The 19,645-nt window shown below is 31.4% G+C and overlaps 1 protein-coding gene across 6 annotated transcripts in view; it reads right to left on the reverse strand.

Annotated features, from left to right (window-relative positions):
* Positions 1-16,879, reverse strand: part of LOC129954388 (transducin-like enhancer protein 4) — a 118,817-nt gene extending 101,938 nt beyond the window's left edge. For 2 of the 6 annotated variants that reach the window (XM_056068142.1, XM_056068139.1), the window contains exon 1: positions 16,405-16,877. In XM_056068142.1, coding sequence (XP_055924117.1) covers positions 16,405-16,425 — 21 coding nt within the window. In that variant the 5' untranslated portion in view covers positions 16,426-16,877. Of the gene's footprint in view, positions 1-16,404 lie in introns of all 6 variants that reach the window. The other 4 variants (XM_056068144.1, XM_056068141.1, XM_056068140.1 and 1 more) reach the window with 3 other exon arrangements.
* Positions 16,880-19,645: the final 2,766 nt, after the last annotated feature.

Genomic DNA, 19,645 nt, shown 5'->3' on the forward strand with positions numbered 1-19,645 from the left:
AACATCAAAGGAAAGTTTAAATTAATTTCAAAAACATTATGAATTACAATGTAACTTGCAGCAGAAACTAAAATATTTGGAATAACATTCCTGATAAAAGAGCGTGTGATAATAGAAATTTATTTCGTAAAACTGAAACTGGAATGGTATTAAGGTTCAGAATGCAATCTGCTTCAATTCTCCCATCTGTAAACCTCAAATAAAAATAGATATACAGCATTTCTTATAATAAATATTCCGACACATTTTACTACTGTTTGCAAACATATTTATATTCAGACATTAAAGAACCCTTCCAGCAGGAAAAAAAACCACAGTAATAAAAGTTATCTGCCATTCTGAACAAGGATCAAAGAAGTTATAAATTCTATTGTGCTGCATTCAATTTTGCAATTATATATGCATTTTCCAGAACAGTTATTACATTTTTACTTTCTCGTATATGTAATATTGAGGAAGCTACTAATCGTCAAAAAATTCGAACTCGAGACTTTGATGAAACTACACCTTAGTTCGAAAAATGTCGGAAAATGTCCGTCTATCTGTCTGTGGCAAAGATAACTCAAAAACGCTTTGAACTAGATGGTTGAAATTTGGCATAAGGACTTTACAAGAAATTCGAAAGATTTCTGTCAAATTTTGTGTAAATTCTATTCAGAGAAAGTTCATCTGACCGGATGTTCGAATATAAGTTAACACGATAATTACAAAAAGACAGTTTTATATCGATAAAATTCGATACATAGATTTAACATTTATAATGCAAACATCTGCCAAATGTTGACCCAAATCCAACAAAGGGTTGACTGTCTGTCGGTCTGTATTTTCAGAAACATGCAAGAGTCGTAATTCCAAAACGATTAAAGATTTAAATATATTAAATTTGGTATGGGATTTTGTGACTACACGTGTAGTTCTACGTTAAATTTTTGGTCTAATCGGTTCAGAAAAACGTGTCCAAAAATACAAATTTGACTTTTGGATACTATTAACGTATGCCGGGGATTAATCGCCAAGTAACTCGCCAAGGATGACAACAGATTCAATAATAATGCCAAATAATAATATTTCGTAACTTTTGTACGCTAATGTCATGTAAGATCTTCTCTGGCGTGACAAGTTTATTTGAGGGTATGCGAGAAAGTTTTGGGGAGACGACCTTCGCTGGTTAAATATTGTTAGACTTTGTAAATTATCGGCAGAAAACTATATGCATATTCCAATAAACGCATACTAGAATTTGTCGCAGACATTCTTTCTCTTATTAAAAAAAAGGTTTAAATTTGTTTCTGTACACTAATAAAAATGTCCCATACCTTTAATATATATAAGAAATAACTTTATAAAATTAATCAGCTCATTATCATTCTCTATTTCTGCGTATTACCGTCTTTACCAGAAAGAATATAAAAACAACATACATAATGGATTCAACGGACATTTATTGACATCAGATCGTAAAACTATATCAACTGAATCTTCGCCAACTTTCATAACCCATTTCCCTCACAACTCTCATTTTCATGCATGCCCGAACAATCCAATATCGACGGAAATGTTCCTTCAAAAGAGAGTTTGGCGAATAAAAGCAGCAGCACAAATACAATCCAACAACGCCTGATGACTGCCTTCAGAATCCTGTTCCATTCCGGTTCCTGATGGGAAAACGCAAAGCGAATCTCTTGATGTGCATGAATTAGTGATCGGCATCAAAGACAAAACTTAATGCAGAGCGCAGGAAGAAGAAAACAGAGCGGTCGGTAGAGTTAATTAGGCGCGGGGGCCATTGGAATACGAGGCGGATCGATTTGCGAGAGCCGGAAGGCGCATGCAAATGAGCCATCGAAATCTCAGATTATCCGCCTTTTCAATTACCCCCTGGCGATAAAAGCGGAGCAATAAGTTAAACGCACTGACAGGCGGTTGGGGCCGCGTTTCCTAATAATAAACATTAGAAAGGGCCCGATGCAACGCAATGGCCAGAATGGACATGCCTTAACAAGCTGACTGCCACTTTCGTAGCTGGACTAAAAGTTCAAACAGTCAACTGCTTTTCCATTGATCTTATAAATAGAATACAATTACTGTAACTCACCTATTTCCACTCTTGATTCTAGATTTGGCTTAATTTAATTTAGTTAGCTCCATTAACGTCTCGTTTTGACGCAACTCAAAAGGTATTTTTGGGAATAAATTTTCGTAATTTTGAAATGTGCTCAGGTGACGAGGACGCTACCTCAGTTAGCACTATATTTTTCTAACTTTACACCACATCGGGCGAAAGAGCAGTTGACCATTGATGTCAGATTAAACACTTTCCTGAGTAATCTGCTTTTAATACTCAATAAATATCATTATTTGACGTAAATTTTTAATATTAATTTTAATAAACAAATAATAATTTCGGGAGGATTGAGTTAAAAATGGCCAAAGTTTACATACATGATACGTCTTTGGAAGATTCATCTATCACAAGGCCATATAAATATTATCTTTACTAAATAGTAATAAGTAATTTGTTTAAATTTTTTACAAATAAATAATAATTTCGGAAGGAGAAAGTTAACATGGGCGAAGTCCACGACCTTATTTATAGACACCCGATTCGTCTTGAAAAGATTCGAGTTTTGAGCATGAAGCCCAGCAGCCGTAAAAGCTTAGGACTTATCTATCACAAGGACATCTATAAATAAGGTCATATTCAACAAAATTGAGGCAAATTTCAAAGATTTTGTACTTAAAGTATTGATTTCAATATCACAGTACGATCTACAATTGCAATTTGTTCACTTAAAAAGATTGAGAGGGGAAGGGAAGATTTTGTTTGAATTTGAATATTTTATACAGGAAAAAAAAAATGGTAAGAAACGTAATTCAAAATGAGAATGAAAAACTATTCCAAAACACCATATAATTGATTAATAATTAAAGAATGATAACAAATAAATAATTTTTTTTTATTTAACAGCTTCGACAAAAAAAAAAAAAAAGGTTTTTAATCTATTTTGAGGAATAACTGATATTTAATATCGCATTAAATCTAAATTTTTATTTCAAGTATCAATTCATTTCCTTTCAAAGATTGCGCCTCCTTGAAACGTCAGTGGCAAAATTTTAAAAAGTTGCACAACGTTCTACAGGGTGGCAACAATAAACAAAAGAGATACGATATCAAATGCAAATAACCAAACAAATTATCTTGACCAAACTATCAAATCTTGAGCAAACTGATAATGCCTAATCTTGTCTGCTTATTTTCCGAGCTCCTTGCTGAACAGTAACAATGAAAAGGGACAGAAAATACTCAAATCCACCAGATAACTTACTATTTGTCCTGCTATCTTGATCTGCATGGCAACTTTATTTAATTTATCCAAAAAGGAAACCAACATAAGGTGCTATATTTAAACTTCCATTTGAAGGCACTAAAGGAAAGGGATATCTTAAAAATATACAAAGAAATAAAAGATAATTGTCGAGAATACCATAAAAGCCCACAGGATGTCTAACTCAAGCACCGAGACGGATAATGGTTTGGACGTTGACCAGTCCCGTGTATAATCTATATCAAGAAAGGAAAAGAAAATAGTCTTACCAACACGTAAAGGTAGAGGAGAGATAAAGCCGAACAAAGCTGTTTCGGAGGGGGGCAAGCAAAGTATGAAGAATGGGTAACACAGAAGGCGCAATTCCGGTTAATAATACGAGCTGAAGTTGACGGGTCATGGTTTGCCACCCTTGCGTCACTTGATGGCAGTGGGGCGTGACCTACGCTACTTCATTAACAGGATAGTGTGCATGGGACGTCTACCAGAAATTGTAGTACCATATACATCCCTCTAAAACATATTTTTAAAAACATTAAAGATGAGTACATCTTGTTTGAAATAAAATATTACTTGAAGGAGTTTTCGAGGGCGTTTTATTAAAAACAACGGTTCATGGATTCAGACGAATGGTAACTATGAAACTGTGGCAATGAAAACTTTGAATTAGCAAGAATCACCGCTCAACATTTTTTTTTTTTTTTTTTTTTGAAAATCCCAAAATATTTGCGATTGAGAATATCAGGGGAAAACAGGTAAAAGCGTACCTCGTCTGTAAGGCCACAGGTAGTAGGAATACAGCTTAAGGGCCATCACCGGCCACGATACAGCCTTTCCCCAAAGAAGTACGTCCCGTCATCGATGGGAGGAGCCAGAACCACACCTTTTCATGTACCCACAGGAATGGCGAGAACCAACCAACATGCCTGAAGCTTCGCATCCTCAATACCAAGCCCCCCCCCCCTCCCCTCCGTGGGACACAATTGAGAATATCGCATAAACTAAAACGCAAAAGGGACAATAAAACAACAGCATTTCAAGAAGAATTTTTCAACATATCTTTCATACAACAAATCTTCCCAAGGTAAATGAACTTTTATTAACTCAAGATTAGCTAAGTCTTAGTTAAAAATACATGTAATAATGCAAGGCAATAAAGTGTAATAAAATAAAAAATGCCATTCATAAAATGAAGCATTTTTCCAGAAGTTTTGAATTGCTCTCAATGATATACACAATGGGACATTCCTCGTGTGCATGACTAACATCTAGCTATTTCTGATATTGAAGTTTATACAAACATCAAAGAATTGCTAAAGGGCTTTTTTTAAAAACCCATTATGTTTGATCCAGCATAACAATCCGACTTTTGAAACCATAAACTATCAATTAACCAAACTCTTAAGATTTAAAACTTTTTTTTCTTTCACTTCAAAGGAACTCATAAAAATTCAAACTTACCAAACTGAATATGATACGCGAAAAAAAAGCATGCTTTTATATCTCTTCAAAAGAGAAATATTTATTTAATTTTGAATTTATTTATTCAAGGTACTTAGTTGGAGACGACGGTTCGGATTCGCGCCAAATGCACAGAGAATGTCATAACATAAAGAGAAGATAGAAAAAACAGTCAACAATTTTTTCAACGCCGAAATAAAAATATTAAACAAAATATTTATAAATCAAACTTGAGAAAATCGATTTCCATTATAAAAAAGCCAAAAAATAATATTCCATTATTTACCAAAAATAAGTCAACAATTTACCTCTGAAGATACAGTAATTCGATGTTTATATAATTGAATATAACTATAAACAAGAAATAGTTCTTTTTTAGAATGTGAAAGAACAAATTCTCCAAACAGCGACGAATCGTTCGAAAGCTATATTAGAATATTACCCAAACAAACCAAAATGTGATGAATATCGCTTTCCATTTAAAATAGCCAAAGCGAAGTGAAATAATATGCCAGAAAAATATAAGTGGTATTTTGCAGTCATAACAAACTCCCAAAAGGTATCTCAATAAAAACAAACGTAGGCGGGGCAGCAGTTAATACAATAAAAAATAAAGCATTTAAACCTAATTTATGAACTCCAGACAGACAGACATATGGGAATAAAGATTGTTTTTTAAACAAAAGTTCTAAAGGACAGTGCCTGGCCGCAATCATCTAGACCACCCACTTTCAAAAGAAAATCCACACTTATATGCGAGTTCTTAAATAATATCTATATTTTTTTTTATAGTTGTCAGGATTCGCAGGCTTTAGCGTTGTTTTATAAAAGAATAAACTGCTTATCTGCAGTGTTTCATCCTGCCATTTAATTTTGTAATATGTAGATAAAATATTTAAAATATTGTTTTATGAACGAAAGATCATTAATCTCTTCGGTTCCAATGTGAGTGATTTCTTGTCTATTGCTTCAATTCTACTCAACAATTTAAACACTCACAGAAAAATCACTAAATATTATTTGGTTCTATACTTAAACTATAGATATCTGTAGATTTATAAATATCTTATGCATTATTTAGCTTTATAATTCTTCTAAATTTCAAAGAACACATGCAAGTAAAATCTTTCTTTCACAATTTTTATTTAAACAAGTGAGTGTAGCCCCGAAATTTTCTCTCATATTCTCAAACGTTCATACTCTTGTATTATTAAATGTACGCAATTAGTGAGCAATACTTATGAAAGGGCCTATTAGCATGCGATCTTTGATGATTTATCGTGGAGATGTGGTTCATAAACAAATGCCAGAAAATCGAATGCACATTTTAGAAGCTTTTTTCCTTCTTTCGACCGATTTAAATTAAAGTTTGACACAGAAATACAATTGTAGTCAAAAATCCTATATTAAATTTCTAACATTTAAGTCACTGCGTTTTTGAGTTATCGCGTTTACATGCTACTGAAATTACAGACCGACAGACTTGCCCTTGATAGATTTGGTTCCAAATCTGATATATATCTACACTTTAGATGTTAAATATGCCCACGAAATTTTATTCACCTAGCTCTCTTCGTTTTATATTTATCGTATAAATTTATGTTCGTACAGCAGGTCAGACTATCCCTGAATAATTTCCATCCAAAATTTGAAAGAAATTTAGAGCAGAGACTATATACCGAATTCCATTTGTCTAATTCCGAGTTCTTTGATTTACCATTCCCAGAGACAAACAAGACCTAATGCCAAAAATGTGTTTTTCGGATTCAAGGTGGTATGAAACATGGAAATTCTTCAAAACCTGCATTTCAAATTATTTGATGATTATAATCTCTCTCTTTACATCGTATTTGAGAAAGTAAATAACAAAAGTAGCCGCCTTCGGCGATCAGCTTTTAACCCACTGTATTCATAACATTAATTTAATAATAAAATTCAACTTAAATTATAATTTCTCAAGCAAACGAAAGTGTTATTTTAAATTATATTTGTACGATAATCACAAGAGATGTTGATTGGTTAGTTAACTGTACACGCAAATAGGAGAAATTAATTGACGTAGAAAATCGGTGAAATCGGTTCTGTCGTTGAGAGTGGAGATGTGTCAAGGTTTTATTACGCGATATCTCTGGAAAATGGAGGTAGAAGGTAAGTTAGCGATCATTGAAGTTATATGCAGACTTTACTAAAGTCATTGGTACAATAATTAAGGCGAGTGATTTGGAGAATTCACTGTGAAATGGTGTTTTTGAGATTTCTTTCGAAAATGGGGAGCGATGGGGAAAGATAGACATTAATGCCATATATAAGGGGTCCTGAGTTGTCATCCGAAATAAAAATTAGCAAAATTGGACTAGTGGTTGGTGTAGGTGGGATTGGTTTATTTCATTTTGTCTAATGCAATGAAAAAAAAAACACATCTCATAAAGATAAAATAAGAATCATAAAACATATTTCCGTATCTAATATTTCGAAAATATTTCATCATGACAACGCAATAAAATGATATAATTATTGCTAAAATAATGTGATTCCGAATTCGAATCATGTTAGACTAGAAATCAGCATATCAAAAACTCAAGATAAAAGCAAACACCATTTTTGACAAAAAAAAATAATCAATCAATCAACATCACAACGTGCAATAAATAGAACATAAACAACCCAAAAAAAAGATCATGCGATAATTAACTCAAATTAACTCGGAAGAAAAACTCTTGTGCAAAATCCATGAAAAGCACAGTATCACTTCGGGAAAAATTTCAGAAAACAGGATTTCAAGATCAAGAAGAAATTTGAAACTACTATTCCTTTACTGTTCGTGGCACCAATTCTTCTTTTCTAAAAACAAGTTTTTTAAAAGCGAAAAGCAGTAAAAATACGCAACAGCGCGATTTCGACATTTGTATTTGTGGTCATGATATCTATCTTCCAGGAGAAAAGCATGGTACCACCCATCAGCTGGGAACAAACAAGAACCAATTAATCAGCTATAAGATCTGTTAGATTAAATGTAGTGTTTCGCTGCTATTAAGAATTTCCACGAAAGAAAGAAACAAAGGCAAAGATAGGATCGAAAATTTCATTCGAGCATAAACAAAAGAGCACGAAGTCATTAAAATCTCGCATCGCCAAATTGCAATGGTCCGTAGCCAAGAGAACGATTCCGAAGGTCAACGATTTGTCGCTAAATAGTAATTAATTGGGTACGAAGCGTGGAACTGTAGCGGGAAGTTTTCGTCAAAATAGTGAAAATTAAAACGTTTAGTCATTTATTTGTAGTTCCTTATTATTCTGAATGATGGATCTGTAATCTCAGACACGCAAAGGAAAATAAACACTAATCTCAGACCATTACCGAAACGAATCATGTTCATAGAAGAGAATAGAGGCATATTTAAATATGTTGCAGCCCTAAGCAGTACATATAATGAGGCCTCTCTATTAATAAGATAATCAATTTAATTTCATATTTCCGCACATTTTTAACATGTTAATGATTTATTTTACGTCAATCATATTTTTAATTTATTAACAATTTAATTTCATACTGCTGCACATTTTTAACACGTTAATGATTTATTTTAGTTAATAAATTTAAAAAGAATGATTGACCTAAGTGAAACTTGCCATTATCTGTTATAATTCCAAACTATCTGATATGTTTGTAAACAATATTATTGAAGAAGTTCGGTGTTTATAAATATTCTAATAACTAAGTGAATGAAACGAAGCAAATACGAACATTATCAATTATACATGATTATGTATCGATACTATCTTAATACTCAAAATTTCAAAGAATTTTTTTTAACATATTTATTACACAACTAGCAAAATGCTCTTTAAACGATTTGCCTTGCAGTTTCCTTTCAACCTAGAGGCCCTAGGCAATGGCCTAGTTGGAAATCCACCACTGGAAGGGAAAAAAAAAAAAAAAAAAAAAAAGAGATAAAATAAGACGGATTTTGTATTTGAAAGCTATGGAGATGATTTATATTCTTTTTATCAATTATAATCGCCAATTAATTGATAAGAAATTTTACAGATGCAAAATGAATACAATAAGTTTAAAGGATATATTTTTAAAACCATTTTATAGGTTTTTAAATATGATTTCATATGATATAAAATCCAAATGCCGCATAAATTTAGCAATGCTAGCTTTCTTCTAATACATATTTTCATCAAACGGGAAAAAAATGAAGCTTTATTATTTTTATATTTTCCGAGAGAGAGCCACATTTTCATTGAGGAACGCCAATATGAAAGACTCGCTATTTAAAGAATGCCATTCTTAAAAGATTATAAGGTACCTGATGAAAAGAATTTTCTAAATCTATTCTTTAAAGCGACGGTCTTTAAAAACATACCATGTGCAAACTTTGTTACATCACATTGATGACGAAAAATTTGTTCTACAGAGTTTTGAGGGGGGGGGGGGGTAAACTTTGCAAGGCAGACTATTGAACGAAGTATTATCAGTAATGCACATAGTTACTTTTCCAGTAGCATATGTTAACTAAAATAGGGTTTCCCAGAATTTTCATTCTAATACAATGTGTTCCCAAAGTAACTTTGGAACATATTATCACCAAAAGATCATTTTTACACAACTTCAAAACAGAAGCCTCCCATTGATATTAATATTACTTTCACACAATTTCTTTAATTTTATTAATTTTTAAAATCTATTATAAAACACTTTTTATTATTTTAATAAGTGGATTAATGCTTTCTTCCTTTTGACTATGAAAACTTACTTGCTTTTTTTATATGCATCATAATGAGAAATGATACACTATAGTAAATACACCAGCAGATTATAGTTTTGTAACAATATATTAGTAGCCCCCATCACTACAAGAGAAACTACCAAACACACCACCACAAATTTACAGTCAGATACTTTATATATAAAAAAAGAATGTACTATAAAAAGATGGATACAAAAAGAAAAAAAAAAAAAAGAAAAAGTCCCGCCAAATAACTAAGCAATAAGTAGTCAGTTCCCCCTGTTTGAATAACGGCGGCTTACATCCGCTACTAAATGCAAAGAATAAAACTGATTCTTTTGCACTTCTCCCCCAGAAGTTTTCTTTTATTCTTTTCTATGAGACTGCGTGACGAAAATCGAAAACGTGCACCAGAATGAGTCTCGATTTAAAAACGGGGAGAGGAGGGCATCCCGTGCCTGCGCGATGTGCATTTTTACCAAATTTCTACAATGCAGTAGACAGAGAGAGAGAGAGAAAGCACAGAATTTCTTTTTTATTAACTTCTAGGTTCTGTTTTATTCTGAAAGCAACCAATTTCGAAGCAAGCCGCAGCATTTTAAAAAAAAATATCTATTTGAGTACTTAAAAAAAAAAAAAAAATATTTTTAAAACAATGCTTGGTAATAGAACTAAAAAGTACTTAAATGTTACGTCAATGGTCTTTTAAGATTTAACATAATAAGCATTCAAATAAGGTAAAATTGATTCACCAATATTTAAAAGATAATTCGATTAGAAAGGAAAGGGATGTATTTTCATTATTATTTTGTTAATGATGCTGTGACAAACCCACTTTGTCTATTATAATTAAGCAAATTAATGAGCCAAGGACCCTTGGTAATAAGGAAATGCGGCAATTTCTGTAGATCAAAGCCATTCCACTGAGAATATTTTTTTTTTTTTTCGTGAAGAACTTTGACTTAAAGGTAGATTTACACCCAATCAGTTATAAGATTCCAGTAAGATCACGCATGTGCTGAGTGAGTGCGCAATATCAAGTTCTTGTCTTGATGGAACAAGTACTTGCCACAGTACAGTTCATGTGTAATCGTATTGGGCGGATTGTAGCAGGCTGAAAGTAAAACCTACTAAACTGCCTGCATAATGGGATAGGTAGATTGTCTTCTTGAGGCTTTCGGGAGAAACTAGCCCACATATGCATTGCAAGAAAACAAGGAAAAACTTTTTCAATCAGATCGGACCACAGAGTAATTCGTTGCTAGACTACTACCTGGATTGAAAACTTTTTTTTGTTCTCATTGTTACTTTTCAATAATTCGATGTCTTAACCCACAACACTGGGAGGTCAATATCTGTATATGATAACCAAGTCACTTGCCTGTATGTAAGAAATAGAATATTTAATTCGTTAACTTCGTATGAATAATTAATACGTTGATTTCATATGAACAATTAATACGCTAATTTCTCTGTGAATAGATTCAAGATTGTATTAATTTACATAATTTGAGCACAAATTAGGACATTTTGTCCGCTGATCCCTCCGTGTTTTGCTTTAACGGCGGCTGTTTTCATCTCTATTCAAACAAACGTATACGCGCATAAAGTAGGAATATTCCTCGTATATTTTCCTATCGTGTTTTGTTTTTTTTTGTTTTAAGATGCGAATTATGGCATTCCATACATTAAAACCGATGACTCATAGAAGATAAGAAACAAGTAGCATTTTCCAAAAAAAAAAAAAAAAAAAATTACAGTTGAACAATTATGGTGAACAGATAAAGGTCATAAGTTTAAAATGGCCCAGAAGACTTCCGTCAGTTTAAAGTTACGAAAATTAGCCGGTTTTGACATTTTCGTACGAGTGTGGCGGGGGGAGAGAGAGTTGGTTGTGGATGCATTTTTTTAATATTTGGTAAATTTTTCATAGAAATTCAAGCTAACCAAATTAAATAGAATTTAAACTGTACCGAAAAAGTTCTTCCATTCTGCATATGACTAATATAATCTGACTTCCAAGGTTAATAAGCTTTTAAATTCTTTTATCTGATTTTATTTATATATTTTAGTTTTCTTTTTTAAATCACAAATTGTATCTGATTTAACAATATAAAACAACACTGTTTTTTTTTTTTTTTTTTTTTTTTTTTTAATTTTAGAACACTTACTGACCAAAGTAAAAAAAATATATATGTGTATATATATATTTGAGATATTAAACATAAAATAAATGAGGATCGATGACGGCTTTTGCCAATTAAAAATTGTTTTGTAACAGATGAGTAAATACATTTAATTTTTGAAAAATAAAAACTGAATGCGACAAATTGACCAGGTTTTACAGATTTGAGACTAGTTTTTGTTATTTTATGCTAGACACACGAATTAAACTGAAATAAATGTAGCAATAAGCCTCTCACCAGACCAACATTTTTTTAACGACATCATGACTAATAAAAATTATTCTTCGAACAAAAAAATAATTACGATCATTGTTTGTAATAAAGTTACCAAAAAAGTCCCCCCCCCCATTATAAGTATAATCCCCAGTCAAGGACTTGGAACTTTTCCCTGAAATGACCTTGAAATGATACACCCCATTAAAACTAAACTGGTTCCGATTCCCGCCTAAAAGGCCACGTAGCAATTACATACATTTGTCTCCCATCAATTGGAAGCGGGAAACTGGTGACACTTGAAAAAGTGTTGCGAAATTCATTACCGAGTTGCTTCAAACACCTCCCAACAGTCTTGATGAAACGCGAATGATAAATACGGCCATTTGCAAAAGAAAGCAATCGAAATTACGTGAGCGAACTTTTGAGTAGAAAACAGTTGGAGGGTTTTCCTTAATCCGCCAATAAGCTACAAATGTCTCTAATTGAATAGGCTACTTCTTTAAAGGAGAAGCGAAAAAAAGAAGGGAAAAAGCCGTCAGGATCAATTACCTTGTTATTGCGATGTCATGAGATCTAGAAAAGAATGTATTTAAAATTACGATAAATAAATGAAATTCGTTCTCAATGCTGACAATCGAATTTTTCGTTTGATTTCTTTATTTTGTTTCTTAGGGTCACGGAGCATTGTTAAATGCTATTTCGAGATATATTAGAATGCTATAGGAAAATGAATTATTATTTGACAACTAATCTTTGAATTTATTTTTATAGCTATGGCAACATTTTTTTAACAGTTTATAAAACTCTAATACATATCTTTAATTTGTGCAATATTACAAAACAATGAGTTTCATATCTCATAGAACAATATGAAAAACGTTAATTTATAAAAGTATGTTTACATTTATTTAAATAGTAGAATTTCGCTAATTTAAGCAACATAATAGCAGAAAATTATGGCAAGCAATTCCACTGCAATTTTTATGAAAAAAAAAAATTCTCACTTACAGTGTTAAATATTTAAAAAAAAAAAAAAAATATTGTTCCCATTAAAACATTTTTAAAAACTTTGCAATTTGTAAAAGTTTTTGCAATATTGTTTAAAAAGTTTACACGTGAACATATTGTAAGGTCTATCTTTCTCTTAGTGGATTGCATAGATTAGCTTATATTGAACAGAAGCCATATTTATTGATTCTGCAATAAAGATTCAGACTCTTTGTAACAAAGATTATTTGTTGCACTCTAATCTACATTGAAGGCAACAAGGTTATTCATTTAAGGTATTTAATATAAGATAGAGAGATTACATGATCTTGGAATATATAGAAGTTGCAACTTTCATAACTTTTGTTACTTTATTTTCCTGTTCCCATTTTTATTTAACAATGCATACTTTTTATTTAAATTTCCTCTTGATTAAATATCTTTTTAATCAAATATATCAAATGCAAAAGAATGCATACCATTCTTTTACTTCAGTTTACATCTATGCTAGTCAGCTATAAGATAACCATGGGGAAATAAAACTATTCAAAAGTTAGAAATTAGTAAAAAATTAAAGAATATTAAATTAGATATCAAATCCGTAGAATACTCTAAACATTATTATTATTAACAAATAAATATAACTTCCTAGAAGCAGATTGCAGAACTTTTAAATTTAGAAACTCAACTTATTTCATAGAAATATCATTTAATAATAGATACAAGATAACTTATCAATGTAAGAATACAATTCTTATCAAAACATTCAGACATTGTCCTCTGAACAGATGTAATCTGTAAATAGGTTTCTATATATATAGATATAAATATATATGTACATATCTTCACACATTATCATTTGCGAAAACCACAAATAAAAATAACTGCATTAAACCAGTCATCCAAACTTTTAAAAAACCATAATTTAATGCAGCAAAAAAAAAAAAAAAAAAAAAAAAAAAAAAAATTAAATAAACATAAGCTTTAGCTTACTGCATGAAATGTTACTTGTGTTTAACTTTCATATTTTGCTGTGAAATATCCAAAAACAATTATTATTAAATGTCAGCTTCTTAAAAGATATAACTTTATTTTAACATTTAGTAAGGTGACTAAGTAGTTACATAAACATTGAATTCCAGGTAAATGATTAAATAACTATTCTTTGATTAAAGCATAATTGCATAAATAAACAAATAATAAATCTAAATAATTGTTTTAAAAATACTATTATTAAAATAAACCTTACATTGTATAGCAAAATGAAATTGACAAATTCTTTCCAAATATAATTAGTAATAGAACTTTTATTAAATAAAAACTGAATGCGACAAATTGATCAGGTTTTACAGATTTGGGGCTAGTTTTTGTTATTTTATGCTAGACACACGAATAAAATTGTCATTTTTATTCAAGATTAAACAAGCTCATCATAACACAGATTTAGAAAAGGGGTCCAAACAATATTAACACGAATAGCTGGTGTTATTTAATATATAATGGAGGAAATTATCCAAGTGAAATAAGAAATTTTACTGTTTCTTTGTATGCACTTTTTTTATATCTTCCTAAATATTAATCATTTCATGCAAAACTTTGAAAAAATTAATTATGAAATCAATAGAAAATAATCTACTTGAGCCATGCTGCCAATACAGATTTTGAATGTTCTTGGGCATTTTAATTGTGGAATCCAAAGCACAAACTATAAAAGATAAATAGCTGCAATATATGCACTGAATATGATGACATGCAGTTTAATTTTGGTATCATATGAATTAATCTCTATTTTTAAAAAATAAAGAATCAATATGATGCAATAATGAATATGTAGTAACAGAATTATTGTCATAACACATTTTTTTCTTTTAAAACTATTTACCACTATTATAGCTTTCTCTTTTCATGTTAATTTTGTTAGTCCATCTCATAATTAATATATATATATATATATATATATATATATATATATATATATATATATATATATATATATATATAAGTGAGTGAGTATATTAAGTGATATTCAAGTGAGGACATCATATTATATATGTCCTCACTTAAATTCTTGGTGAAAATTTTCCAGTAAATGTAACTGGAGCTTGACAGTTTCCATTTATATTTGGTGTGTTTACCAAACTTTTAAATATAACTTTTAATATAACTATCATGAAAATTGTAGCCAACAAATGTAAGGAAATAAAAAAAATATATTTAATTTTAAGCAGAAAAATTAAAACTATAGCCACATATACCAAACATTACATATTAGCATTACTCTAAGAAAATCTAAATTCTATAAGAACATTTAGGGAAATTTCTTGTGACAATATTACTGAGCTATAGGCAATTGACAGAATATTTTAAACAAAATATAGAAATTAACTTTCTTTGTTTTATAATGCCAAAAAAGCACATCAAAAATTCTTAACGTAAAAAATAAGGAAGAAAAGTAACCTTTATGATACAAGAGAAATTATACTTTTGTAGATATAAACATTTTTGAATGGCTTTATTATTGTTACCAAAATTAATAAATTACCACTTCAATGTAAACTTATTTAAATGCATGACTGTTAGCAAGAAAAATTTGCTCTCCTTTGGCAATAACAAATAATAATCCAATTTAGAAGTTATATTACATTTAAAGAACTCATTAAAAAAGTACTCAAAACATACTAGAATATTAAAAGTAATAATCTGTAAGTGTGAAATATTCCTTAGTTAAATGCATTGCAAAGACTTATTTCAAAATTCATTTAATTATTAATTTTGCAATGCATTGGAAACAACATTAATAACATGTATAATATTTCCTTTATGGATTTGCCTTATTTTTTTCGATCATTTTATGAATGATTAATCAAAACGAATATAAAGAAAAATGTATTAGAAATCCCACATACATGAAAATTTTTAACTTGCCTCATTGTCATAATCAAAAACATCAATGCCGGTCAACAAAATGCAGCATCGGCAGAAAGTAAAAAATGGGCTTCAACTGATTAAAAACTTCACTACAAACAGAGACATGCATACATTGTTAACTCATAAAATTGGTATTAGAAAAACAGTTATTATAACTCATCTAATTATTATAATGAAAATAATTAGATGATTATCTAATAGATTACCGTCATCTATTATTATAATGAAAAAGTTTTCTATATTGCGAATGCGTAACGAGTTGTAAAAGTAATATCAGTTTCGGCAGAATGGGTATCGTCAAACAAGACATGTTAAATAACGAAATTTGTAATCGATCCCTCGTAGTAAGCACTTCTATTAAAACTGAACTTCAGAATCACTCGTGAAAGGGTCGTTAATGGGCCGCTATCACATTTCTAATCTAACAGCGGACGATAGCACATCAGGCGAAAGCTTCCTTGAAAAGAGCTTTGAAAAGATCGATTACATTTCTCGAGCGTTAATGTAAGGTGGCATAAAATATTTTTTCTACAAAAAGAAATCAAAAAGTGTAGAGGTACTTACAGGGTGGCGGGCCGGATACATGATTTATGGCATCAATAGTCAAATAGCCACGTAAAAACACAGAATAGGCTTAACAACTTTGTTTGGTCGAAACTAGCGCTGATTGCAGCACACTAGCGCCATTTGCGAAATGTAAACAAATTAACGAAAACAACACTATCACACTCGTCAGCGCAACGTAGAATCCGAAAACTTTCCACAAACACAGATTTGATGGTGCGGCTAGGCCTAACCGCTTCGAATGCTGGTGTTTCTTTGTGTATCCATTGTGAACAGCACTTACTAGACAGCGGCAAATACCTCTGAGCAGAAAGGAAAGGACGCGCACACAAAACCTTCTTATTCTCCGAAGATGCTCGTCGTAACCGTACAACAGCAGCCAGCAGACAACCCGTACCCGCGGTTTGACAAGAGCGATTGCGGATATGCTCTCACGCTCAGATTGGCTTAATCAACAAACATGACTGTTCCCAGGCGTTGCCCCACCGTCCCACGTGGTACGACAGCTTACACTGAGCCACCGCCGCCAATCGACGTTGCACCTAGTTGATAACTCCTCCCTCTAAGGCGGAGCGTGTGGAACTCACAGCTTTGACAGCTCCTCGTCAAGTGCACGTGGTACCGACAGCCGAGCTTGTCCTTGCGCTGTTAATGCGATTCAGGAAAGCAGCCAGGCGATCATCTCTCTCGGAGAGCAAGATAATTATACAGGGCTTGATGTTGCTTTGGATGGCCACTTGAGCGTGTCGTGTTGATGTTGAACAAATGTTCGTGGAGCCTTCCACTGCTGGACCGGTTTTCTTGGCCACCAAACGTGGGCGTTCATTTTACTACCTCAGCAGTCGAAGGGTGAAAAATATTTGACCGAATTTTCGGCGGCTAATCAAAACAAACGGCATCCCGCGTCTAATTAGTGGTCTCCCGGGCCCCCTCTAATGGACCAGCTGGCCCTTTTGATGGACGGCCCCGCTGGTCCTTTGAGTGACAGAAGGGCGTCAGCTCTTTGCACTTCAGTACATTGTCCGCTGTAGATGTGTGGTTGAGATGTTTAATAACTTTTTTTTCCCCTCCTGATATTTTGGGGGGGGGCTGAGATGTTCGTGCTTGCTTTGCTGATAACTGCTTCGAAAGAAGTTAAATCTCACCTTAGGCAATGTCTTCCATCTTTCTGACTATGATTGGGATTTTTTTTTAAGAAAAAATTATAATAAATAGAAAAAAAGACAATCCACAAGATTTGGAGTGTTTCATTGATTTCAATGTAATAAAGTAACTAGAAGAACCACTGCAATAGAAATGTACCCGCAAAAGACAGTTTAGCACACAGCTCGAATAAATAATATATTTGATCATTCCATGTAAGGGAGTTGACTGGTTTGGCACGTTATAATTAAAAATAATTTTTCTTCGTTCCTTCCTTTCTTTCTTTCTTTTTTTTTTTTTTTTTTTTTTTTAATAGTATTCCTCTAGAGAAAGTTTTTTTTCCCCTTCTTATTAACATTGATCCTTTGTGTTATTGACGGGAAGCTTGAATGTCATTATTGACTTTCGTATCTTTTTTTTTTTTTTTTTTTTTCTTTTTCCCCTTTGCTAATTTGCTAAATACATTATGGTACATTGGACAAAATCTTCAAAATTATCTTACGAAATTTTATATTTTTTTTCTTTATTTTTTCAGAGGTGGGGGGAAGCAAATAGGTATAACTAACAACGCCAGTCTTGGGATTTTTTTTTCTTTTTTAATCTTTATTTAATTTTCTTTAGCTAAATATAACAAACGAAGTAGGGGAGGGACGAATAAAGCAAAAATTCTATGACTCAGTCACTACTTGTCATGTCATGACGTTGATCGATAATTATGTTGAATAGTGCTTTTTCTGAAATTTCCTATTTAAAATTATATTATTTTTATTTTTCCTGCTATAAAACTAATCAAATATTTATAACAATTTTTAAATAATAATATTTTTATAAATTTGACAAAAAAAATTTTAAAAAAGAACTTTACAAGTATACCAAAATGTAAATTTTTATATTATTATTTGTTTTATTATCTTAATCGCTAATTTACTATCCATTATTGCAAATATAATGCTATCTTGAAATTAATTTTTTTCTCAAATTCACTATAAAGTGACGTCATTTGTATGGAAACAAAATTTAATTAAGTCAATAGATTAAATGATAATAGCGTTCAAAAGATATTAAAATATTACATTGCCTACGAGAGCACACAAATGTAAGAAATTTCAAACATCTACGGCACAAGGAAGTGAAAGAAAAAATTGCGACAAAATTCTATTTTTGAGAAGAAACTGGTCAAATCAAGTAAAGATTGTATTCAAACAATTATTAGTAATTGTTTTTATATCAGAATTGAATAACCTTTTAGTGAGGAAAATAGGGGTGGGGGATCTTAAGATATGTTTTATAACTTTTATTAGGTAATAAAAATTCTTTTTAAATATCATACCAATTATTTCAAAAAAACTTGAAAATTAAGGCTGCCTTGAAATTAAATAAAAATTATGATAAATTATTTATAAGTTATTTATGATAATTTTTTAATGTAAGTTTAGTAATGTTGGTGTAAGGAAGCATCTTACAATCTATCATTTGAACAAGCATCATGCGAAAAATAAAACAGCAGGAGCTGTGTTTTCTATATACATACTCTCTTATAAATGCATTTGCATATTATTAGACACATTACCATTATTAGGGAACAATAGTTACGAAAGAACTTATTAAAGATCAATCTGGATTTTTTTTTTTTTTTTTTTTTTTTTGCTATTTATTGCTGCGATGCGGTTAATAAGCTAATAGCAGAAAATGAATGAATACAGAGGGCAGGAATGTTTTATAAATACAGTGGGTAAAAAGCTGATAGCCGAAGGCGGCTACTTTTGTTATTTACTTTCACAAATACGAAGTATGTAAAGAGAGAGATTATAATCGTCAAATACTTTGAAATCCAGGTTTTGAAGAATTTCCATGTTTTAAACCACCTTGAATCCGAAAAACACATTTTTGACATTAGGTCTTGTGTTCTTGTTTGATACAATCCCGCTTAGTAACATAGGTACTGTGGTCGGATACAAAATGGCCATTACATGGCCCTTACACCTCAACACTTGCAAAAGAAGGCACATCTTGTCATTGAAGTGACCTGCACACTAAAATCACCATTGCTGTACCCTCCAGGGAAATGAAAATTTATTTACTTATCCGACAACTTCTC

This window comes from Argiope bruennichi, chromosome 2, assembly GCF_947563725.1.
Source record: "Argiope bruennichi chromosome 2, qqArgBrue1.1, whole genome shotgun sequence".
NCBI lineage: Eukaryota > Metazoa > Arthropoda > Arachnida > Araneae > Araneidae > Argiope > Argiope bruennichi.